The following is a 20,972-nucleotide window of genomic DNA, read 5'->3' as shown; positions in this document are numbered from 1 at the left end:
ATGCTAAACAAGCAGATATGAATAATTAAAACTAAAATTGGAGAGCAAAATTTTCTCTATGTACATATCCATTGTACGTTGTTATCATCTATTATGTCTTCTGTATGAAATACCTAAAAGAGAAAAACTGCATTTCAGTACTGCTAGCAACAGAAGAAATAACATGAATATTTAAATTTAACTTAGATAAATATATGTTTCAATTTTACAGATGGCTATGTTCTGAGAAGCAATTTAGTTCAGAAGTAAGTACAAAGTGAACTTCTTGAAAAATTTGTTGTAACATTCTATTTTGTTCTAAACTGTTTGTTAAATAAAAGTTAAATGTATGTCATTCTTCTAGTATGTCATTCTCGTCCTGCAAACTGAGTTATTTCTATAGAGTTTAGATTTCTCAAGAATTAGTCATATGTGTCCCTGCTGGAAATTTTCCAGGGCTCCATTCCTCACTGCTTAACCATAAATTCTGGTTTTAAAGCATGAAAAATTACATAAATTAAGCATTATCAGTACTTGACTCTATTACTGAACTCCACATTACTCTCATTAAGTCTATTGATGCTATTTTCAAATGTTTAGTGAAAAGGGACCAATTTTTCTTTAGGCTTATTTTTATTCCAGTCTTATTGGGACTGAGCAGATTTGGCTCACTGTTGCTCCGGATAATTGCGTGGAGTTTAGCATTTAGGTTCTTGTCCAAAATTGTCATCAGACAAAGCCTTTCCATTTCCTCCAACGAGCTTTATGTTAGACCCTTAAAAATCAAATCAGATGTCACTTTTAGACTTGATGCCTGCAAACACTCGTACAATCATTTAACTTACATAAAAATAGCCTTATTGGCTTCTGTGGGCCTGTCCACTTAACTAAGTGATGTATTTCGAAAGTTCCTGTTCATAGCGCACGTGTCATTTATACTTATTACCTAAATTAATTACCTAAAAAACTGCTCTTCCAAAACTATTGAGGCACTGCCAAATACAAAAACAAATAAAAATTTCAAGGGCATACCAATTTTTTTCCTTCTTTTTTTTCTGGTTTTGATTTACAAAAATCAGTGAGTATGTACTTTTTAATTTCTCTATGATTTTGTTAGAATAGCTACTTAAAAACTTAATTTAGAAAATCAAGCTTTTAATAAAGCAAGACTTTCATGTTAGAAAGAAATGTATTCAGCTCTAACCTCCACTGAAAATCCTTTGCCCTGACCAATCTTCCTCAATACTCTCTGTCACCACGAAGGCTGTACTTCCCTAGTTAGCAAACAAATTACTTGAAGGATGTCTGCACCGTACTGCTACACCATTTTGTACGCACATGCAAATAGTAATATCTACCTGATGTCTCTATTTCTAAAACATTGTTTTTCTTTTCTTTAACTTATAGTGATGGAGAGATTTACGATGATATTGGTGATGGTATGTTGAACGTTTCAAACAATACAATAAGTATATTCATTTGCACCAAATAACTTTATCCCTGAGTCAAAGCACTACACAATACTAATATTTTTCCTTCCTATTTCCATTTCAGATTGCATCTATGATAATGACTGATACTTCAGACTTCCTAATTGTGAAAGCAAGAGAAATCACTAAAGCTGATTACAAGTTAATCAATTACACTCTTCTAAATGTACAATTAACCTTCTTTAATATTTTAGGGTTTTGTCATCCCTGGCTTTGTATTATGTTTGTATATATCATTTATCTCAGCAATTAAAAATTAGGAATACGAACAAAGTTAAGGTTATAATTTTCCACTTCCTTTCCACATTTGTGACAGTATATGTTAAAAACAGTTCTTCAATTATCTATACCCAAAGAGGCCACTTCAGGTCTGTGAAGAATACAGAGGACAACAAACCCTGGGAACAGGTTTTACTCTGGGTCCGGTCTATTAAAGAGCAGAGACCACCACTCTGGGGAGGACTGTATCCTGAAAAGAAAAGCTTTCTCTAGTGATAATATCCTGTTGTGAAAACAGGAAATCAAAACTGGGCATCGGAGAAGACAATGCATTGCTGACCTGCCATTCCAACGGCAATAGTGTTAGCTACACTGACATGTACACCCATGCACCTTCATTGCTGAAGTTTCTTTTTCTACTTTGTACTAACGATAGAATACTGCTTCCTAAAATTTATTTCGCCATTTTACAGAACTTTTTGACTAATAGTAAAATTGTAACAGTGTTATACATGTCACATACAGCACTCTGAGATATAAACCACAGAAGAGTCTATTTTATAGGATAGTGTTGCTGAAAATATATTCAGAACATTCAGATTAAGATTTCACTTGTTTAGTTGGTGTTGTCACTGTAGTAATTTAGGTATTAGAATGGACATCTAAACTTACGATAAACTCATTAGAAATAACTTCTAGTTTAAATATATAAGTATAGATATCACATCATTTGATAATATACATTTTTTAAGTATTATATTTTACAGGAGACTTGGCTAAACAAGAATATGAAAATTAAACATTTCCATGTTTATCCATCGTACAAATAACATTTATTTCTAAAAATCATGATGTTGCTGTAATCTGAATAAGTAAGTAGCAAATCAAGGTAAAACAAATGGATGAATTGTAATAATAAATATCACTTTGCACTCATATATCAGAATTCACTGCAAACCAACAAAACACTTGCAGTGAACTCCCAGAAAAGAGGGTGGAACACTTTTTGTAATGTGTAATGCATGATGCTTTTGCTGTAGCTCAAGATAATCAGAAACGTGTAACAACCAGTGTGGCTAGATCAGTGCAAGCATCTCTTGGTGATAATTGTCTCCTGTAGTCCTCAAGGGAATAAGGTACACTGAGCAAACCAGTGCAATATAGCAAGTTAACAAGGTTAGCTTATAAAGACAAAAAGATTTTGGTTCTGTTGAAGTCAATGGGCCTTGGTCTTACTTTTCAGTGGAGCTGAGATTTCGTCTTTCACAAGTGCCTTTTACTGATGATTCAAAACACAGTAAATCTCTAAGGAGGTACAATACTATGGGGATATCAAACATACAATTAATTGTAGATATAATAGCCTATAAGCTATTTTATACTGTATTTAAAATTACTGATAATACACTGAAAATCTATATACAGACTTGAGTTTCCTGTTCTATATTTGCTATTCAACCAGCATCTGGGCATACAAATACCAATTTTACGTGTAAACATCAGCACCAGCACCCAAATTTGAAACACGACCTTGAATAGTAAGTACAATGAATGTGTTTGACCACTTGTCTATGTCACTGCTGGTGGTTTATTTGTTTTTCAGGGGCATTCAAGAGGGTATCTGCATTAAATTAGTGATATACCAAAAAACTGAGAGGGAACACAGACATTTAGAAATACACAACCACTTGTTAACAGTGGTTAACAAGTTAATAGTGGGGAAACGTAGTTTTATGCTTTGTATGTGCCCAGTCTTGTTTTAGTTTTAACTCATAGTAGAACTTCATGTGTTGCAGTAAGACCAATAAATGAACTTCCATGTTGAATGCAGTTTGTCTTGTATTAAAGGACCTCAGTAGAACACAAACCTCTTGTCCTCCTGAAAATGAAGTGAATTTTATTCTTTGTGAGATTTTTCGTTCATGTATTTAGAAGAGCTTTTCGATGTTCCTAGTCTTGATCTCTTGTGGGTACTGTTTACTTACTGGTTATACTGACTGGATTGGTCACATAATACATTAAAATCAAAATAAATACAAGATACATCAAGCTAAAAATCTGTGCATTGTTTACACAGATCAAATATAATGTAATTGTTACAAGGTGTCAAAACGTAATTATAAGGTACTTCATAAAGAAAAATTGCTGGTATCATATCTTTTTTTCATTGTTTTACCGATGCTGTTTAGTGGATGCATTTATTTTCTTTCTTCTGAATAAAAGTGTGCTTTCTGACAAAAAAAAATATGAGTACACCATCTTTTACAAAAATAGAACCGCAGTAGCTGAAAAATAAGTTCTGAAAATTATCACTGACCAGCTGACAGAGCAAAAGTCCATTTTATTATTCCTGTAAAGACAGCACAGCTACAATGTGGCATTTGTTTGTCAGCAATTACTACCCAGAAAGTGAAATGTAAGCAGAAAGCCCACCAGACAAGAAAATCTATGTGCTTAGGCAGTTTAGTGAAGAATGTATTTTAAAGGTTTCTCACCTGTAATTCATTCTGTTACCATTTAAAAGTTATACAGAAAGGAAAGATGATCTCTCTGAATATTTTTCCCTCTCCAAACTCAGTCTATATGTAAGTAGCCGTGTCTGCTCAAACATTCAGCAGTGAAAACATCAAAACATTGACAGAGAAATTAGACTTCAGCATGAACACAGCTATTTAAGGCAAACAGATCTGGTTTGTGTCTCTGTCGTACCTGTAAGATGTCCCACTAAACAGTCTAAGCAAAACAAAAACTGGAAGGGCGAAAAAGACTTCTCTAATTCAGGAGCCTTTGAGCATTCATCTGCTCCAACTGCAGGCTCTGGACTGCAGGAATGCAGTTGATCTCCTGTGCATTCCTGTGTAAGAGGTTTATATTCTCGATCCACATAATTGCAGATCCCTTGGCTACTCCTCCCACGGTGGTAACAAACCTCTCTTCTATGTGCGATCTTGTTGCACAATTCATCTCAGCTACGAAGACCACCGCTTTAGCAAGGGGAAGGAAATTCAGTGGAAGAATTCAGATTCACTGTATGAATTAGATTGCCCCTTACCATTACATTACTTCATGTCAGATATCGGTGTACATTTGTGTGTGTGTACTTCCATGTGTGTGCACTTCTATGTTGTGTGTCCGTATCTGACTTTGTGTTTTATATCAAATAAGACAACTTCTGAGGAAATCAATGGACTTGTAAAAAGGGATCCCTATGACTTGTGTAGAGCAACTCCAGACTATCCCACATGAAAGGCTTTTGCATGTAGCTTCATTATGGAGTGAAGCACTCCAGTGCTACGAGGTGCAAAAATCAGCTTGTATTTGCACAGCCTCAATTCTACGTCCTTATGTGGATGCATCTTTAACTGTGGGTGCAGTCTATAATTACGCGATGGCTCAGTATTTTTATCCACAGGATCCCTGCTTCCTTTATCGCATGGGCTGGATGAGAGTTAACAGAAAAGGCACTTGTGCAGCCCTGCTCATTCAGTTTCTGGCCACTCCTTTAGTTAGTGCAAATTTTCCCAAGCCTATGCTGCACCCAGAATTGTTAGTTTATCATGGCATTCATCACAATGATATCTCAGATTCCCATGAATAGTAATAGATTTATCTTTTGTGACAAGAAAATATTTTATTCACATTTTTAATGTATGAAAGGAAGACATGAAGACAGAATAATTTGTGGCACATATCCATTAATCCTGGATATAAACCCAAACCATTAAAGTCAAATTGATTATATTTTTACTTCTTTCCTAGATTAGGTCTCTCACTATTTTATCTTTCTCTTTTTTGCCTCTGATTGTGGTTAAACACAAAGATGAAAGAGAAAACACTTTGTGTTTAAAAAGCATTAACATCTAAAATCTGTATTTTAAACATACCATTCTTAGAGTAATAAGAAGAGGGCAGATAGGGAATACTGATTAAAATTTAATTCAAGTAATGGTTTAGATTAGATTCTAAAACTTAATAAAAACTAGGGACAAAATCTAGACTTCAATTATCTCTGTTACTACCTCCCCTTATAACATTTGCTGCCTCCCAGCTCTGTCAACAGTTAAGTTTATTGGCAAGACTTTGAGTCAGGTCTATAGCTTTTGCCAGAATTAAACCCTTACATTTATATGGTCTGGGGATATGCCAGGCTGAGATACCCGAACCAGTTCTGAAAAAATGAACTTATTTATCAGAAACTATTCACTCGGGACAGCGGCATAGCCCTCCAAGACCTCCACTTGGCTGAAGGGTCATCCTAAGCAGTTTCCAGCATCCTAGCCAGCTGGAAGATATTCCCAGGCCATTCAGGTTAGCCACGGACTGCAGAATGCCAACACAACATGTTGTGGCCTTGTGCCAAGCCACAGCAAGGTATCCCCAGGTTCCCTCCTTTGCCTGGGGGACCAAAATTACAATGTCTCACAAAGCCTTTCTTCTCTGTGTTTCATTCTAGCTAGTTGGCTCCTGAACATGTGTAGAATGAGTTAAAGTATGTCTATTTGCCTCCTTCTAAAGCACTTCGAGAGAGAGGATTAAGCTGTTATTAAATACATAGAGTTTCTTGCTCAAGGCTTTTTATACTGTGGGTCTTGTTGAAAAGAATATGGGAAACTGTATGTTTATTTTCTTTCTTAACACAGAGACACAAAAATACTGCTTCAACTTAAAATGTTCCCTGTTAGGCAGAAAGGAAGTATGCAAAACGTCAACATGAATGCAAATGAAATGTGAATTAGATGGATACCAAGGGTTTTAAGAAACATTATATGATTTGCATTACTTCAGTAATATCGCCAAATCCTACAGCTCAAGCATCATGAGACAGACAAAGAAAGGAAAAATCTGCACTGGCTTTTTTTCCTGCCTTTTAATTCTTTTTTTGGCCCGATTCCTGATTTTCAAGTTCTTAGCAGGAAAAGCTGCCTGTTCTTTCATTTGCGTGTGGATGCATGTCAGGTGGAAAATGTGCACAAAACACAGACACAGAACCAGGGGCTCCCATCCCCTCTTCTTGCTGGCAGAAGGGACACTCTGCCAACCTCCCTTCCCTTCCCCTGCACCTCAGCTTCTTTCATGTTCTTCTGCCCTGGACAATGCCGTCACACACCTTCCAGATCACACAGGTAAGCCCAGTTTCTTGTTCTGTACTGATTCGAAGACATATGTATTTTTTTTTGTTGTCACAGCCTCCTTTCACTGAGATGTGCTCCGTACTCTTCTGTATGATTTCTCAATTACTTCCTGTTCCCCATAATTATTCCTCTTTTCCTTGATCCTCTGACCATGCTGTTCTGTCCTTCGCTTTTCTGCTTCCTCGTTCCTTTCTCTTTTCATCCTTTTAAAAATGTTCATTTACTTCTGTATTCCCGCCCCTGGCACTTTCATTTTTAGCCCATTTTTAAAAGCTGCTCTGTTTAAATACTCATTTTTTTTGTGCAAGATTCCTAACTCTGTGGGTGACACCAGCAGAGGTTTTATGACTCACCGACCGCTGAGAAGACTTACAATTCTTGTATTTTGTGTTCTACGCTGTTTATTCCAAAGCATTTAAAATCGGGCCAAACACCCTCCTTCCCTCAGCATTTGGGGGAGGTTTTTTAGCACTTAAGTTAGGATGCTATATATAAGTAAATCTTACTACTGACAGTTTAAATTCAATTAAAACAAAACCATTATCTTTTCTATCCCATCCCTTTTTCTGCTCCCTTCCGTACTGCCAGGAATGTTTGTAGCAAGCTACTTGCTACTGGCCATGTGTGAGACTGAAGCTTGTTCTAACCCTATCTATTGGCTGCTGAGCATTTCAGGTACCCAGGTATTTCAGTATGAATATGAGATGCGTAACAGCATTGCTATTGAAATGTTAGCCAGCTTTTCTTAGCCAGTATCCAAACGAAATGTTAACTGGCTTCTCGAGGATTTTATTTTTAAAAGAAAAATTCATGAAAACTCACAACAAGAAGCTTCTGCTGCCATACAGATTTTTGCATCAGATTATGATAAATTATCTTCGTATGTAGCTTCAGTACTATTCCTATGATATTTTTTGGACTGCAACACTTTACAGCTGTGTTTATTTAAAGTTTTTTTCTCAGGTCTAATTAATATGCCAACCATACCCAAACTCAACACCTGTTGCTTTTCACAGTTTCAATAGGATTATGCAGTGTAGAATGGTGTGAAAAATCTTACATGAATGGGTGCCTAAATGGGAGGCTGCATTACTTAACAATCTAGTTAGCAACCTGACCAGTTAATCAGGAAGACTCCTTGCATCACTTGACAGTCTGTTATTTTGCAGCTGGTTGTTGTTGCTTCAGTAGGGTACTTTTTTCTATTCTTGCATAATTTTCTGCTATGTGTTGTATGTTCATTATTTAATTTTTTCCATTACTGGATGCTGAAGAAATATTAACAACATTTTATCCAGCTGCAATAAATTCACATTTTTATTAATAGCCTTTATCTCTAGCTGGATTTAAATGTACTATGTTAATAAATTAACTTAGTGCTGTTTTCCAAAATCAGAGCATTTCCACAAAAAAAATATTTACTGAGCTAAAAATTTCGTTAGGAATTACTTTTTCTTCAGCCAAGTCATGGTACTTTCGCAAAGTGTATTACTGATACTTAAAATATTCCCTATAGAACCCCTTTTCCACAACAATATATATAGAAATTCACCTATTGGATAGTATTTGAAAAGATTAGCATAGGAATATATTAGGGTTATAACACATCAGCCAGGAGAGCAATCACACCCCCAAAACCTGTGGAAACAGCCTCTCACAGGATTGGGAGAGATTACCCCTTGCGTTTTTCTCCAAGCTGCATGGTAAACGTGACCAAAAGGGACAAGTAAAACACCAAAATAACACATGGCTCAAAAAGTCAGTAAAAAAATATTCATCATTTGCCTGCACCTAGGGTTTACACACTAAGCTCCTCTTTTCCTGACTTGTTCCCTGCATTGTGCCAGTCTGAGCAGACTGGCAACCCACCCCTTGACTTTAATCAAATGCAACGTAGGCACTATAGCTGTGTCCATACTGATACTGAAAACAGTGCCAAGGGCCATCCCTATGTAACTGACCTTGATGTTCTTGGTTGTCCCATTGGCGGAACAGGACAGGTTTGGCTCAGGACTACCGCAATGCCATCCAAAGATGGCACAGCATATATTTACAGGCCCTCCATGTCACCGGTGCCCTCCCTGTGTGATCCGATGAGCCAGCTGTATTCCCAAGGCAGCAGGTGTGAGCAAAATGCAATATCCATGCTTTCACATTGCCCTCGTGTTCCAAAACCTCTGTCCTTCCTGATATCCCAAACTGAGCTAGGTTTTCAACCAACTTCTGGAAGCATTCACATTTTCTCAGATCCTCTGTCAGGGTCCAGGGCAAAGTGGCACTATTCCCAGAAGGCATCTGATCTTATACTAAAGAACACCCTTCCTGCTTCTGCTCATCGCTGTATTATAGAGATACAGAACAGTCTGAAGAACAATTCAGCAAAAACCTACGATTTATGTACATTATGCCACAGCTAGCAGAGTCACCTTTCCCCTCTCATTTCCTTTCCTGCACCCTCTGAAGTCTCAGCCTTTTAAATCTTGCAGCGCAACCCTCTCCCCAGCAGATCCCAGTGTCTTCCGTTGCAAGCCCTGAGAAGCAGCTGCATCCTCCCACATCTTGCTCTGTATCACTGGATGGAGATGCAGCAGGCAGGCTCCTACCATTCTGCACCTACTGTGTAGAACCCAGAGGTCTGTGAATATCAACGCACAGCTGCCCAAGGGCCAGGCACTGTGCAGGTCTGCTCCAACACCTATCTGTTACTTCAGACTAACCACTGGTAGTACAGAGCTGTCAATAACTCATTTATTTTGATATTAGGCATTTGTCTAGCTGCTAAAAAGATGTGCTGGTGAGTTGGATTTCATTGTCCCAAAGTGCAGAACTTTTAAATCAAATGCCCACCAGTGTGTTCCTGACCTGGCTCTGAGCTGCTGCTGTGCCAAATTTTTGGTTTTTTTAACATTCTGAGATACTTCTACATAAGAAAAACAGGCCAAGTGATTCTTGCAACATCAACACACATTATCTGGTTCTGCAGCCACTGGTTCAAGCACCTGAACTCATCTGTCCTATTTTGGCCACTGTTCAACTTCTGAGATACTTCATTCAAGCAGTGATGGTTTCTTTATACCTTCCTTTTACATATCTCCTTTGCAAGTATTTCTTGGCTGCAGAAAACAAGCTGTATTATCTTTCCTAAGCACTTTGATGGCCTTCCTGTGAATAAAAAGATTAAAAACTCGAGTGATTACAAAAATCCCTGCTAACAAGGATACAAACTATTTTTTGAATTTTTTTCTCTTATTCACTAGATTTTATCCTCTTCCTCTTTGTCCCACTGTCATTCAGGATTCCTCATCTATCTCTTTAAAGCCAATTTTACAATATTGCAAATTAAGGAAGAGTGTTACTAATATGTTTGGATATTAGAAAATGCTTAACAAAAAAATTGAGCTAAAAATTGCTGTAGCTCAATTGTATTCAGTAGGTTAACTTCTTACCTGCATAGCTCGACCCAATTTTATGGTTTTTCTCCTTCTATGTATATATAAAGGACAAGCTGCAGCTGCTGTAAATTACACATCCTATTAATTTCCACAGTTTGAACAATCTAAGGCAGTTAAGACTGCCACTAGCTTGTCCCTCATACCCGTATGTCTTCATTTGACCCCAAACAAGTGGAAAGCTTTTCTCTTTGATTTTCATAATAGATTTGAAATCCTGAAAATTTATAATTCACATAGCAGTATCCTCTGCAGCACATTGCAAAACTCTATTTGGCATATAAAAAGGCTGCCACTGGCAAAATCCCACATGTGGGGAGGGGGCAAAAGGGCCAATCTTCTGACTGAAAAACAACGGAACTGAGAGTCCTTTGCAAGTACACACAAAAATGTAGCATACTTTCAGAGGCCCCTATCCACCACTGAAGGTATAGGAACATTTTAACATGGTTTGAAGATTAATCTGTCTCTGCAAGTCTCCAGATGACACTGGAGGTTTGTTGTCCTAATACGTTGTGCTTTGCAAGTGGAAAAAGAATTATGCCAGCAGCTCAAAGGAAAATGCTTTCACACTATGTCCCTGGCTATAGGAGATCTACTTATCTATACAGAAAAGCTATATTCATATAAAATTATAAACTAAGAGGTAAAATTGAAGTAGTCTGATTCCCAATTTGGCCATGAAAACATCTTTTCTTTAATTTGATTTATAGCAATTTAGACACTGAAAGATAAAAATAATAAATCTAAGAGGCTAGATCAACTGTATCTTGTGACACAGGCAAGACAGCAGACCAGCAAAGAAGTTAATTTTCTCTTTGGTTTTCATTTCCCCTCTCCAAACAGACAAAATACCTTACCGACCCTCCCTCCATCCCGGTTCCTATGTTTCTCCACTCCTGCATACTCAGGGGCAACAGTTGCTGATGAAAATGTGTAGACAACTTGTTTATCAGTTTTTGATTAAACTTTTGTGATGCTTTCCCCACATTTAATGGGAGAACAAAAACGGATCCCAAGATGTTCTCTACTCTCACAGGGTGAGGACTCCTCATACCAGTGATGATCATGACATTTTAACACCCAGACTCACTTTGCAATGTGCATTTTGGGTTTTCTTTGGGGTGAGGAGCCCCCATGTACCTAAGTGTTATTTAGGGCTAATACATACTTGCTATTTCTCATTTCACCATTACAAAAACTTTAAAATCTAATGTTCTTTTTTCCCCCAGTTGTGGGAAGTATTAATAATACCTCAAACTACCTTCAACATAGCCTTACATGTTACCACTTACAGCTGACTTTATAGCATTCTTTTGTGTGTCATTATTGTAGAGGACCTCAATTCAGGAACAAAACTGCTAAACAATAATCCAGAGTTTTAACATTACTCCTTTCTTTCTCTCCCTTGCTGGAAGAAATAGTTCTGGTTCTTTTAAAACATATCTGACTTTGTATTTATAAGGGAAAATATAGCATTTAGCATCAGGGTCCAAAACATTTTACGTGCACATAACAAATTCAAATCCAATCCAGAAGTTTAATAGTGGGCCAATACTTAGTGGTGCTTCAAAGCTTACGTGAAATTAATTAGTTTGAGCAGAATTTGTAGTAAACAGGATACAACACTACTACCAGAACCAGTAGTTTATTTGGCATTTTCAGGAAATCAATGGTTCCCTGGACATGGAAGTTTTAATGGGCAGCCCTGAGGCATATTGATAAAACTATTTAAGTAAGTTTGATACGCTTTGGTCCTGTGGTATGGATGGATGAGCTTTTCCAGTTTAGACATTTTGAGAACCTGGGGTTCTTCCAGAACATTAGCTTCATATTTAGTAAGCAAAACTCAAAATACGAAAGTTGTTGAAAAAGATATTTTAAATTAAGTATACTTGACATAATCTTATTAAAACAAAAATCTTGTGTGTCATGAAAACCTTCAGTGCCAGAAATTTTTTCTACTTCAGTGTTAAAAATAATTATTTTTAATCTCCTAAATCAGCGTTAATGTTTTAGAAGTGCACCGATCAGTCAAGACACTATTTTATTATTTTTGAAGCAATGAATACATGAAAAATATAGAACTTAACAAATACTTAATAAAACCAGATCTTTATGAGTGGTGCAGAATCTGAACTGAGAGACCTCAAGAAAGAAGACAGAAAACTTGGAGTGGAAAATGGTTTACAACAAAATAGGAAAAAAAAATACCAGAGCTTGTGAAGCTACTTTTATACAGCCGGCTACTTATACTCTTCAATTTGAGTATTATTTGCTGGTTTTGTTCCTGAGAATTTGAAAAGTCTGGGTGCAGGAATGTGCTTTGGCTACAGCTGTCTGAAGTGTCAGAACACACTGTAAGGTGTTATCCACTTCAACTTTTGCCTGGAAAGGACAAAGGCAAGTAAATATAAGCATACTGTTTCTTGTAGTCAGACTTCAGAGGGTTTTTTCATAGATAAACACATATTTTATGAGGTAACTTTAACAAATATCAAGATAAGAAATAGCTCAGTACTCGAGACAGCTGAGTAAATCAAGAAAGCAATGGAAAAAGTCCTTTTTCACCCCTGTTTTTAACTACTGCACACATGGAAAAGCAGAGCGCAGAAAACATTCGCTGTACAAAGCCTACGGTCATGCCGTATCCACGTGAACTGCCATCCCATCACAAGGCAACTGAAAGAGGAAAACTGAGCTGGAAAACCTCATAAAAACAAAACTAAAACAAAGAAAAACAATTTCACCTGACAGACAAACCCCTCCAGAGGCGGTGGCAGGCACAGTTACGTAGGAAGCCAGTTCCCAGCATGCAGGTTCTTCAGGAGAAAGGGAGGCATTTTGTGATGTTTTCTGGCACTTTTTCTCCTCAGCTTTGCCCTCTCCGGGCTCAGCTGCCTCAGGAGGAACCCGGCAGCCCTTGGCACCCTTGAGGAGACCAATCCCTTCTCCTTGTGCCACGCTTCCAGCAGCTCAAAGCGGTAGGGTGGGTGCACGGTGGGACCACCAGAGCAGCTGGAAGCGTGACCCAGGAGCTTCGTTCTTTGCTTAGGGAGATGGTTTAGTAGTGGACGGTATGGTTTGGCTTCATGATCTCAAAGGTCTTTTCCAACCTAGGTAATTCCGTGATCCCCTCTCAGGAGCCACTGCACTGCTCCCACCCGCGGGAGATGAAACTGCATCACTCACTGTGACAAAATATTCTGATTTAAGCTAAAGTAGGGTTAAGTAAAGCTATTTTCTGAAAGTCAGAATGTCCCCGATATCATGTTTTTCTTCTGGCATGCTTTTTTTTTTTTCTTTTCTTTTTCAAACTGTGTTTTTCCAAACACTGCTACACTTCTTGTTCTTCTGGAGATAACATCTTGTGTTGAGTATAATCTGTGCCAAACAGATGTGGGGTTTTTTTTTTTTCTATTATCACCTCTGTTTGCATCTTTCTCTGCCTCAAATGCAAAGTCAGACAGAGCTAGAGCCAAAGCTCCAGATCAGCCAGAGTTTTGACTGTTGGGACTTGATGATCTACGAGGTGTTTTCCAACCTAGTGATCCTGTAACTCTGTAATAACATTAAAATCAGTCCTTGGAAAGTGGCAAAACATGCATAAATTTCCAAGAAAAACTGTATGTATGCATGTAAATAGGAAAAATATGCTATAACCAGCTTTCAAGGTTTTTTGGGTTTTTTTAAATACATAGTATGTACATATTTATATTATTTTAATCCTATTATTTATTTATTTCATTGTGTAGTTATTTATTTGTATACACAAAAAAAACCCCAAACCCAGCACGTCTCGCTCCAGGATTGATGGCGGTCACTGCCTCACGCTGCCCAGACCTGGATTAAAAGCGTTCTCGCTTTCTAAACCCCCTCAGCGCCCCCTCCTCAGCGCCCCTTCCTCAGCGCCCCTTCCTCAGCGCCCCCTCCTCAGCGGCCCCTCCTCAGCGATCCCCCCCTCAGCGCCCCCTCCTCAGCGCCCCCCTCCTCAGCGCCCCCTCCTCAGCGCCCCCCTCCTCAGCGCCCCCTCCTCAGCGCCCCCCTCCTCAGCGCCCCTTCCTCAGCGACCCCCCCTCAGCGCCCCCCTCCCCGCCGGCTCCCACCCCGCCCCGCCCGGCCCGCGCTCTCCTCGCGCCACCGTTGGGGAGGGGCAGGAGGGGAAGGGCGGGGGCGGCTGCGCGCGCTTCTCGCGAGGACTCGCGAGATTTCCGGTGTTGTGACTGCGGGGCCGCGAACATGGCGGCGAGTCTCCGCGCCCGCTCGCTCAGGCACCTCCGCATTCGAGGTGAGGGGCCGCGGGTAGAGCCGCGCCGGCACGCCCCGCGTGTGCCCGCTGCCCTTCTTCCCGTCGGCTCTCGCTCCCTGCCGCTTCCCGGACCGACCCTTTCCTCCCTTTCTCCCCTCCTCCCGCTCCTTCCTCCCCGCCAGCCCTAACGCGCTTCTCTCTCTCCTCCCCGTCCCCGCAGGTCGGAACGACAGCGGCGAGGAGAACGTCCCCCTCGATCTCAGCCGAGGTACGGCCCTCGCCGCGGGCCCTGGGGCGGGCGGGGGGGGAGCGGGGGCGCCCGGCGCCACTGCCCGTGAGTGGGAGCTTCTCGTGGGCCGCGCGGGGCCGAGCCGGGGCTCCCCTCGGCCATAGGCGCGGGCCAGAGGCTCCTCGGCCGCCCCCGGGTTTGTTTTCGGGGCAGGCCGCTGCGGGGTAGATGGGGCTGTCGGCAGCGCCCGTCCCGCGCCCGTGCGGAACGGCGGCGGCCGGTCCCGCTCCCATCGCGTGCCGTGTGTCCCTGCCTGCCCTAGGCCGGCTGGCCGTGGTGCTTACCCAGAGTCTCTCGCTGCAATTCCGGCGGGCGCTCATCTCCCATTTACTTGTTAAATTGCTTCAAACGTCCTCCGGTGCTCTTAGATGTATGGAGGTGGGCGGGGGGAGGATAAGAGGAAGGAAGTAACAATAACATCTGCTATACACTAATTTTGTCTCAGACAAATACAAACTCATTCCCTACCCAGATGTGTAGTTTATCTTCCTGAGAGCTAAGGGAGGGGTTAGGCTCTATAAAAGAGCCAAAACCCATGCGGAACACAAACTGACCCACTAGAAGCAATGATCTTCCCTGGGGCAGAAGATCTTCATCGGAGGGAGGAAATACAGATGGTGCTTATAGTATAACTGTTCTGCTTCAGGAGATCCTGGACTGTTGCTCTCCTGAATAGATCCATTTTATGAGGAAGTAGGCATGGAAATGATAGAATCAATGAGATAAAAGTGGACTGTGAAATATAAAGGAAGTATAAACATTAACAGCATCAGTAGAGTTTTCAGCTTGCCGAGAGGCTTTATCAGCAATTCCACCTCTAATTTTTTTTTTTTCTCCTGAGTATCACCTGTGTTTAGAATTTTTTTGTGACATAGTTTTACCATGGGCTGAAAGTTATTTCTGTGTATACATATCATATTTACAAGTGTATTTTAGTTGCTGGGAAAGGCACTGAGTTTTTTTCAGTTTAAAGACACAGGCTCTTAAAGTCTCCCTGTCTCCAAATATACAGTTGCTTTAGTGTAACGCTGTCTGTAAAATTAAAATAGGTGAAACTTTGGTCAACAAAATGTAGGACAAAATGTAGGACAAAGGCCTACACATGACACAACTATTACTGTAAACAGTGTTATCTGTTTATGAAATGTACAGAATCAGGATTTCAGTGAATGGGTTAATTTTTTGAGGTTGTGTAACATACTGAAGTGTTTTGATCTGAAAGAGCTACGCAAAATTTAAATGCTGGAGGGGCAGTTTGTAGATACGGTCTGTTTGAAACCTGTTACTCTGAATTCAATAGGTGACTTATCCTTATGATATTGATGATTTCCGTAAGGTGTTTTCAGCCTCCTGTTGATTCCATGAGACCCGCAGTAGTAGTGTAACTACTTCATGTGTATCCTGTTGTAAAAGAGGCTCTTGAATAAGATGCAAAATAAATTTTTAAAACAATGAAAAAAATGTTTTGCACTGTGACTGTGTATAGCCTCTGTTTAAAAAATGTAAATAATTTTGCTGGTTACAGCTGAATGAGAAGGTGCTCTAAATTTAGCTATGAACCTCTTATCCAAAAGTGAGTGGTTTGGTTTTTTTGTTAGAGAAACTAGGGCTGACTGATCAGTAATTGTGTAGCTATCTATATTAACTTCACGTAAAAGAGAAAACAAAAGGAAAAAGTTATGCTCAGCAAGACATTAACTAAGCTAGATGATAACTTGATTTTCACACTGAACAGAATGGGTGTTTGTTTTTTGTAGCTGTTACAATACTAATATAAGAAACTCGTCCAAGTATTTTAAATTGTTATCCTAATTCTGCAGTAATATACTGTTTCAATTCACTGTGTTGAGCAGATCACATACTTTTCCACAGGGCGCATGTTTTCTATAACTTCAAAGAATATTCCAACAATTTTTGTTTCCCCAGACAACTGAACTTTGCATTGATAAATGTGAAATATCTGTCCAATTTGAGCAAAGTAGAGGATTGCCTTAAGCAGAGCATCAACCATATGCTTCTAGTTATGGTGGCCTCTTTATTACAAACATGTGAAATTGTATTGGAACTGCCTTTTTAAAAGTTTCCTATTATTGATGGCTTGTTGAACATGAGGCGTACAAGTCAGACCTTTACTAGTCCATACTGTGGACTCTTGTAGTAACTGTGCTCTTTCCGTGCAAGTGGCTAGTGCTGTTACTGAGTATACCAGAACTAATAATAGGTGCTGGGAAGGTGCTAGCCCTATTTGTACTGCTTTGGGTCCTACTTTTTCCTTGCAGTTATGTCTCAGGGAGTGCTTTGCTGCTTGTAGCACTGATTTACCTTCTTCTGCATGCTTTTTGCTTGCTCTTTTCTTTGCTGCTGTAGTTGCCTGTGTTTCCCCAGGTAATACAATGTTGTTCTCTTACGTATTTTTACCAAGGCTGGTACAGTAGGGTTTTAGTCTTTGGAGCTTCTTGGTGCTTTCCTTTTTTAGAAACAGTATATAATAATGTTTGTGAAAGGCATTTTATAGGATAGTGTGTTGTGTTTGGTTTTGTATGTGTGTATAAACTATGTATGTACATGATTCGCCTCGTTAAAGATGATAATGTAAAGTCCGTGGTTTGCTATTTTTTTCGTTGCGTAGATTTTGGTGATTTTTTTTTGTTTGTTTGTTTGTGGTGTTTTTTTTTAAAATTACTTGGTCTGTCAGCTCTGGCAAGTACCCCATCTTTTAAAAGGATTCTGATAAATCCCTTTTTGGGATGGTAATTTTTTTAAGAAAATGAGTTTGCTGAAGGGGTGATCAGCTCTAGAAGAATCATCCCCAGCACAAATATTTTTGGGCATAGTGTTGGTATAGCAAGAAAAAGCTGTGCAGGTACAGGTTAGGCCCTGCTTAATGTCATATGGTGTGTCTTCTATTGATTACGAAACTGCAGTTAATAATTGGGGTTCAGCGTAGTTGGGTTTTGGCCTTGTATTGTATTACCTTCTCAGAATAGAACAGAACAGAATAGAAAAAAGAGGACAAACTTGCCACCAGTGCAACTCCCACTGCAGTCATCTGGAAGAAATTAGCAGTGGGATGAAGCAGATTGGTTTAATTAGACTACTGGTATCAGGCTCATAACTTCTTAAGGTGAGAAAGGACAAATGGAGTTATTGACCAGGTTACTGCATTTGGTAGGAATTCATGCATTGAATTGGTCATGGTTGTGGAGGTAACCACAGAATAAGTACTGTATGCTTTTAGCATAACTCAGTTTGATTTCTGTATGTTCTACAGGTTTTCCAAGCTGAATTACAGAAGTTTGTGTACTTCTGAAAGCTTTGAGTGCTGTAAAAGGCTTATGTAATACATGCTTCAGTTACAGCTAAGTTTTTGTTCACCTCTGTAACTGAGTAGCCTTATCCTTTTGGGTGACCAAGGCCTCTTGCTTTGCTGTAGTTTCAGCTCTTCCCTTGGGGTTTTGAAGGCCTAAGTAGTTCAGAACTTGACTAGTTGAGAGTCATGTCTCACAGTGCCTTATCTGTAGTCAGGCTCCTTTAAATGTCCTTCCTTCACGGGTTGCCTGTTTACTTGGATTCCCAGCTCTGAGCCTCCAATGGCTATTATCAGAGCTCCTTGGCTTTCTGAAGCTTTGAAGAGAAAAAAAGGGTGCCAGCTGCTGATGGTGAGTGCTCTTCATGTCTATATGTCTTCGTTTCCTACTTTTTGAGAGTAAGTCACTTTTTGATACTCTTTAATTAACTGAAGTTTACCTATCTCCAACATCAGTACTTTAATTTATTATTCATAAACTCACATTACAAGATACTGCTTTGATTTAGCAGCTTTTCTTATACAGCCAATTCGCTCTATTTTGTAAATGTTGAATCTTCTAGCTACATCATGAGACAGATATGAATAAAGTAGCTAAGAATGGCTAGTGTTACGTGAAAAAATACTTCTATCATGTAGGTAAAAATGAAAGATTCAACTTTGAGATCTGAACTGTATTACTTTTCTTACCGTGCTTGCATAGCTTTAAACCATGCTGTATTTGATTGTGTGTGCCCACATGACCTTAAAGAACGATGCTTTGCATGGAGGGCAAACATCTCAAGATGCTATTTGCAGTTTACAGCCCACAAAAATGTTGGGCATTTTTAAGCATTATTTATGGGATAGTCACAGAAGGCTGGGTGAATTTTGTTTCCATATTCAGCTTGAGATGTGATGACCGCACTGTTTCCAGCTTCCTCCATCGGTATGGATGAAGCACGGAGGCATACTGCTGCACCTGTATGATATTGAAATCTCAAGGAGTCAGGGAGGCAAACCCCGCCTTTTGGTGTGCTTGCAACAAGGCAGGAGGGAACCAGTGCAGAGGTGGTATCTGGTGTATACTATCTTAGTGGCTCAAGGCATTTCTTCCACACTAATGCCAAGACTGTTACAGACTGCCTTAAGTTTTTTGCATACCCTTGAATAAATAGGTGGTCTGGCTTAAAAATATGGAAAAATGGGGCTCCACCACACTGTAGAAACAGTGTATTAAAAGTAGCTAAAGAAACAAAATATATGGGCACCTACCTTACCTTTCACCCTCACTTTGCAGTATGCCTTTATTATAATAGGTAACTGTAGTAGGATGCTGGTGTAAGAGCAGATAACAAGCAGCAGCTGATTCTTTGCTCTCTTGGTTGTGAATATGTGACAGAACCAAATAGGAGCAAGAAGGTATTAGTAGCATTGTTCTCAGTTCTGCAATAAAAGGGGGCAACTTGAAAAACAGCGGGAGGGAGACTGAGCTGGTTTTGAAGTCTTGAGACATTTTCTGTGGTGTTATTCTTGTATATTGGATTTTTTTCTTTTAATAAAAAGAGACCCAAGAGGAAGTGACCAGTGAAGGTGTCCTGCTAACTTTTTGGCAGCATGTAAACTTTTGGTAGGTTTTAGGGAGTGAGTTAGAGGTGCTGAGTATATCCATTCCAAAATCAAGGCATACGCTTAGCTTTTGTGTCTGCACTTGTGCTTTATTTTACCATTGTTTTGTAATTACAACACTTGTGTACCGTTGGCTTTGCTTCCTGTTTTATTACTGCTTTTACGATCCTAGACTTCTCAGAACTACTAAAATGGTGTGTGCTTGCAATATTTTCACTTAGCGTTATGGTATCTGTAGGATACATGTAGGAGCTGGGCACTACTATGTCTTTCAAGAGCTGTGTTGGTATCCATCTCTAAATTTTTGTGTACAGCACCTCTAAATTTGTTTTTGTGGGTGAGTTCTTTGTGTTTGTCTGCTGTGGTTCAGATTGGTCAACAAATGTCAGCACTTTTCTGCTGAAGGGCAGCGAATAAAGTAACTGTTCTAATATCTTCTGATTTCCATTTACATTTGACAAAATAGATTGTTCTGCGATTTGGATCAGTTGCTATAAATAGCTTCTTAGGTGTTTAAGCAGTGCTGTGTTTACAAAACATTGAGCATTCTGCTTTACCCCCCCCGCCCCCCCTCCCCCCGCCCCCCGGTCGTTTGAATCCTAAAAACGTTGAAGTACCAAAATCTCTTGTTTCTGCTACATTCTTCATACAAATGTTTTAGTCTTTGTCATAAATGTTCTTAAGTTTTTGGTTTTTTTTTAACTTCCCTCCCCACCCCTCTTTGAGATTATTGCAATGCTTTGTTTCAGGAAATATTTTTTTTTTTTTGTCACAGCCTATCCAGTGTAGATGCTGTATAAAGGAACACACCCCTCATAATTACAGTAAATAAGGAAGCTATGTCAACGATAGCCTTTCAAGAAAGAAATAGATCACATATTTGCCCGATGTCATGATCTTCATGTGTACTTCACTAATTACCTGGCAACCTCAGAAGTTTTACTCTAATAGTCTGGAAGAAATGCTCAACGTCTGGTAGAGTTTCTCTTAAAGTGGGAAGAAGTGAAATGGTAGGGTGAAAAACAGCAGTTTTCCGCCTGTTTATATCTGTTCAAACCCAGAAGGGGGAGAATGATGTTAGAGAGGGTTACAGGAATTAAGAATTGATGGTGATATGACGGCTGACTAGCTAGGGGGAAGGTACTGAAAGATCAGATAAGCTTTCTATATTTCATACTAACTGAGACTCCTGTTCGAGACTTTTTTGAATAATAGATGACACAAGTCATCTACCTTGAAATCAGCTAGCT

General features: G+C 39.6%; 2 protein-coding genes across 3 annotated transcripts in view; both read left to right on the top strand.

Annotated features, from left to right (window-relative positions):
* FYB1 (FYN binding protein 1) overlaps positions 1 to 3,918 on the top strand; it is a 66,389-nt gene extending 62,471 nt beyond the window's left edge. Inside the window, exons 19-21 of the mRNA XM_054054989.1 lie at positions 212 to 245; positions 1,387 to 1,418; positions 1,534 to 3,918. Coding sequence (XP_053910964.1) covers positions 212 to 245; positions 1,387 to 1,418; positions 1,534 to 1,556 — 89 coding nt within the window. The 3' untranslated portion in view covers positions 1,557 to 3,918. The remainder of the gene's footprint in view (positions 1 to 211; positions 246 to 1,386; positions 1,419 to 1,533) is intronic.
* A 10,542-nt stretch (positions 3,919 to 14,460) lies between these two features.
* Positions 14,461 to 20,972, top strand: part of RICTOR (RPTOR independent companion of MTOR complex 2) — an 81,866-nt gene continuing 75,354 nt past the window's right edge. The window contains exons 1-2 of one of the 2 annotated variants that reach the window (XM_054055330.1): positions 14,461 to 14,557; positions 14,739 to 14,786. In XM_054055330.1, the coding sequence (XP_053911305.1) occupies positions 14,509 to 14,557; positions 14,739 to 14,786 (97 nt within the window). In that variant the 5' untranslated portion in view covers positions 14,461 to 14,508. The remainder of the gene's footprint in view (positions 14,558 to 14,738; positions 14,787 to 20,972) is intronic. The other variant, XM_054055329.1, reaches the window with a different exon arrangement.

The sequence above is a fragment of the Cuculus canorus genome, chromosome Z (genome assembly GCF_017976375.1).
Source record: "Cuculus canorus isolate bCucCan1 chromosome Z, bCucCan1.pri, whole genome shotgun sequence".
NCBI classification, from domain to species: Eukaryota; Metazoa; Chordata; class Aves; order Cuculiformes; family Cuculidae; genus Cuculus; species Cuculus canorus.
Note: the sequence above shows the minus strand (reverse complement) of the source record. Positions and strands in the feature narration are given on the sequence as shown.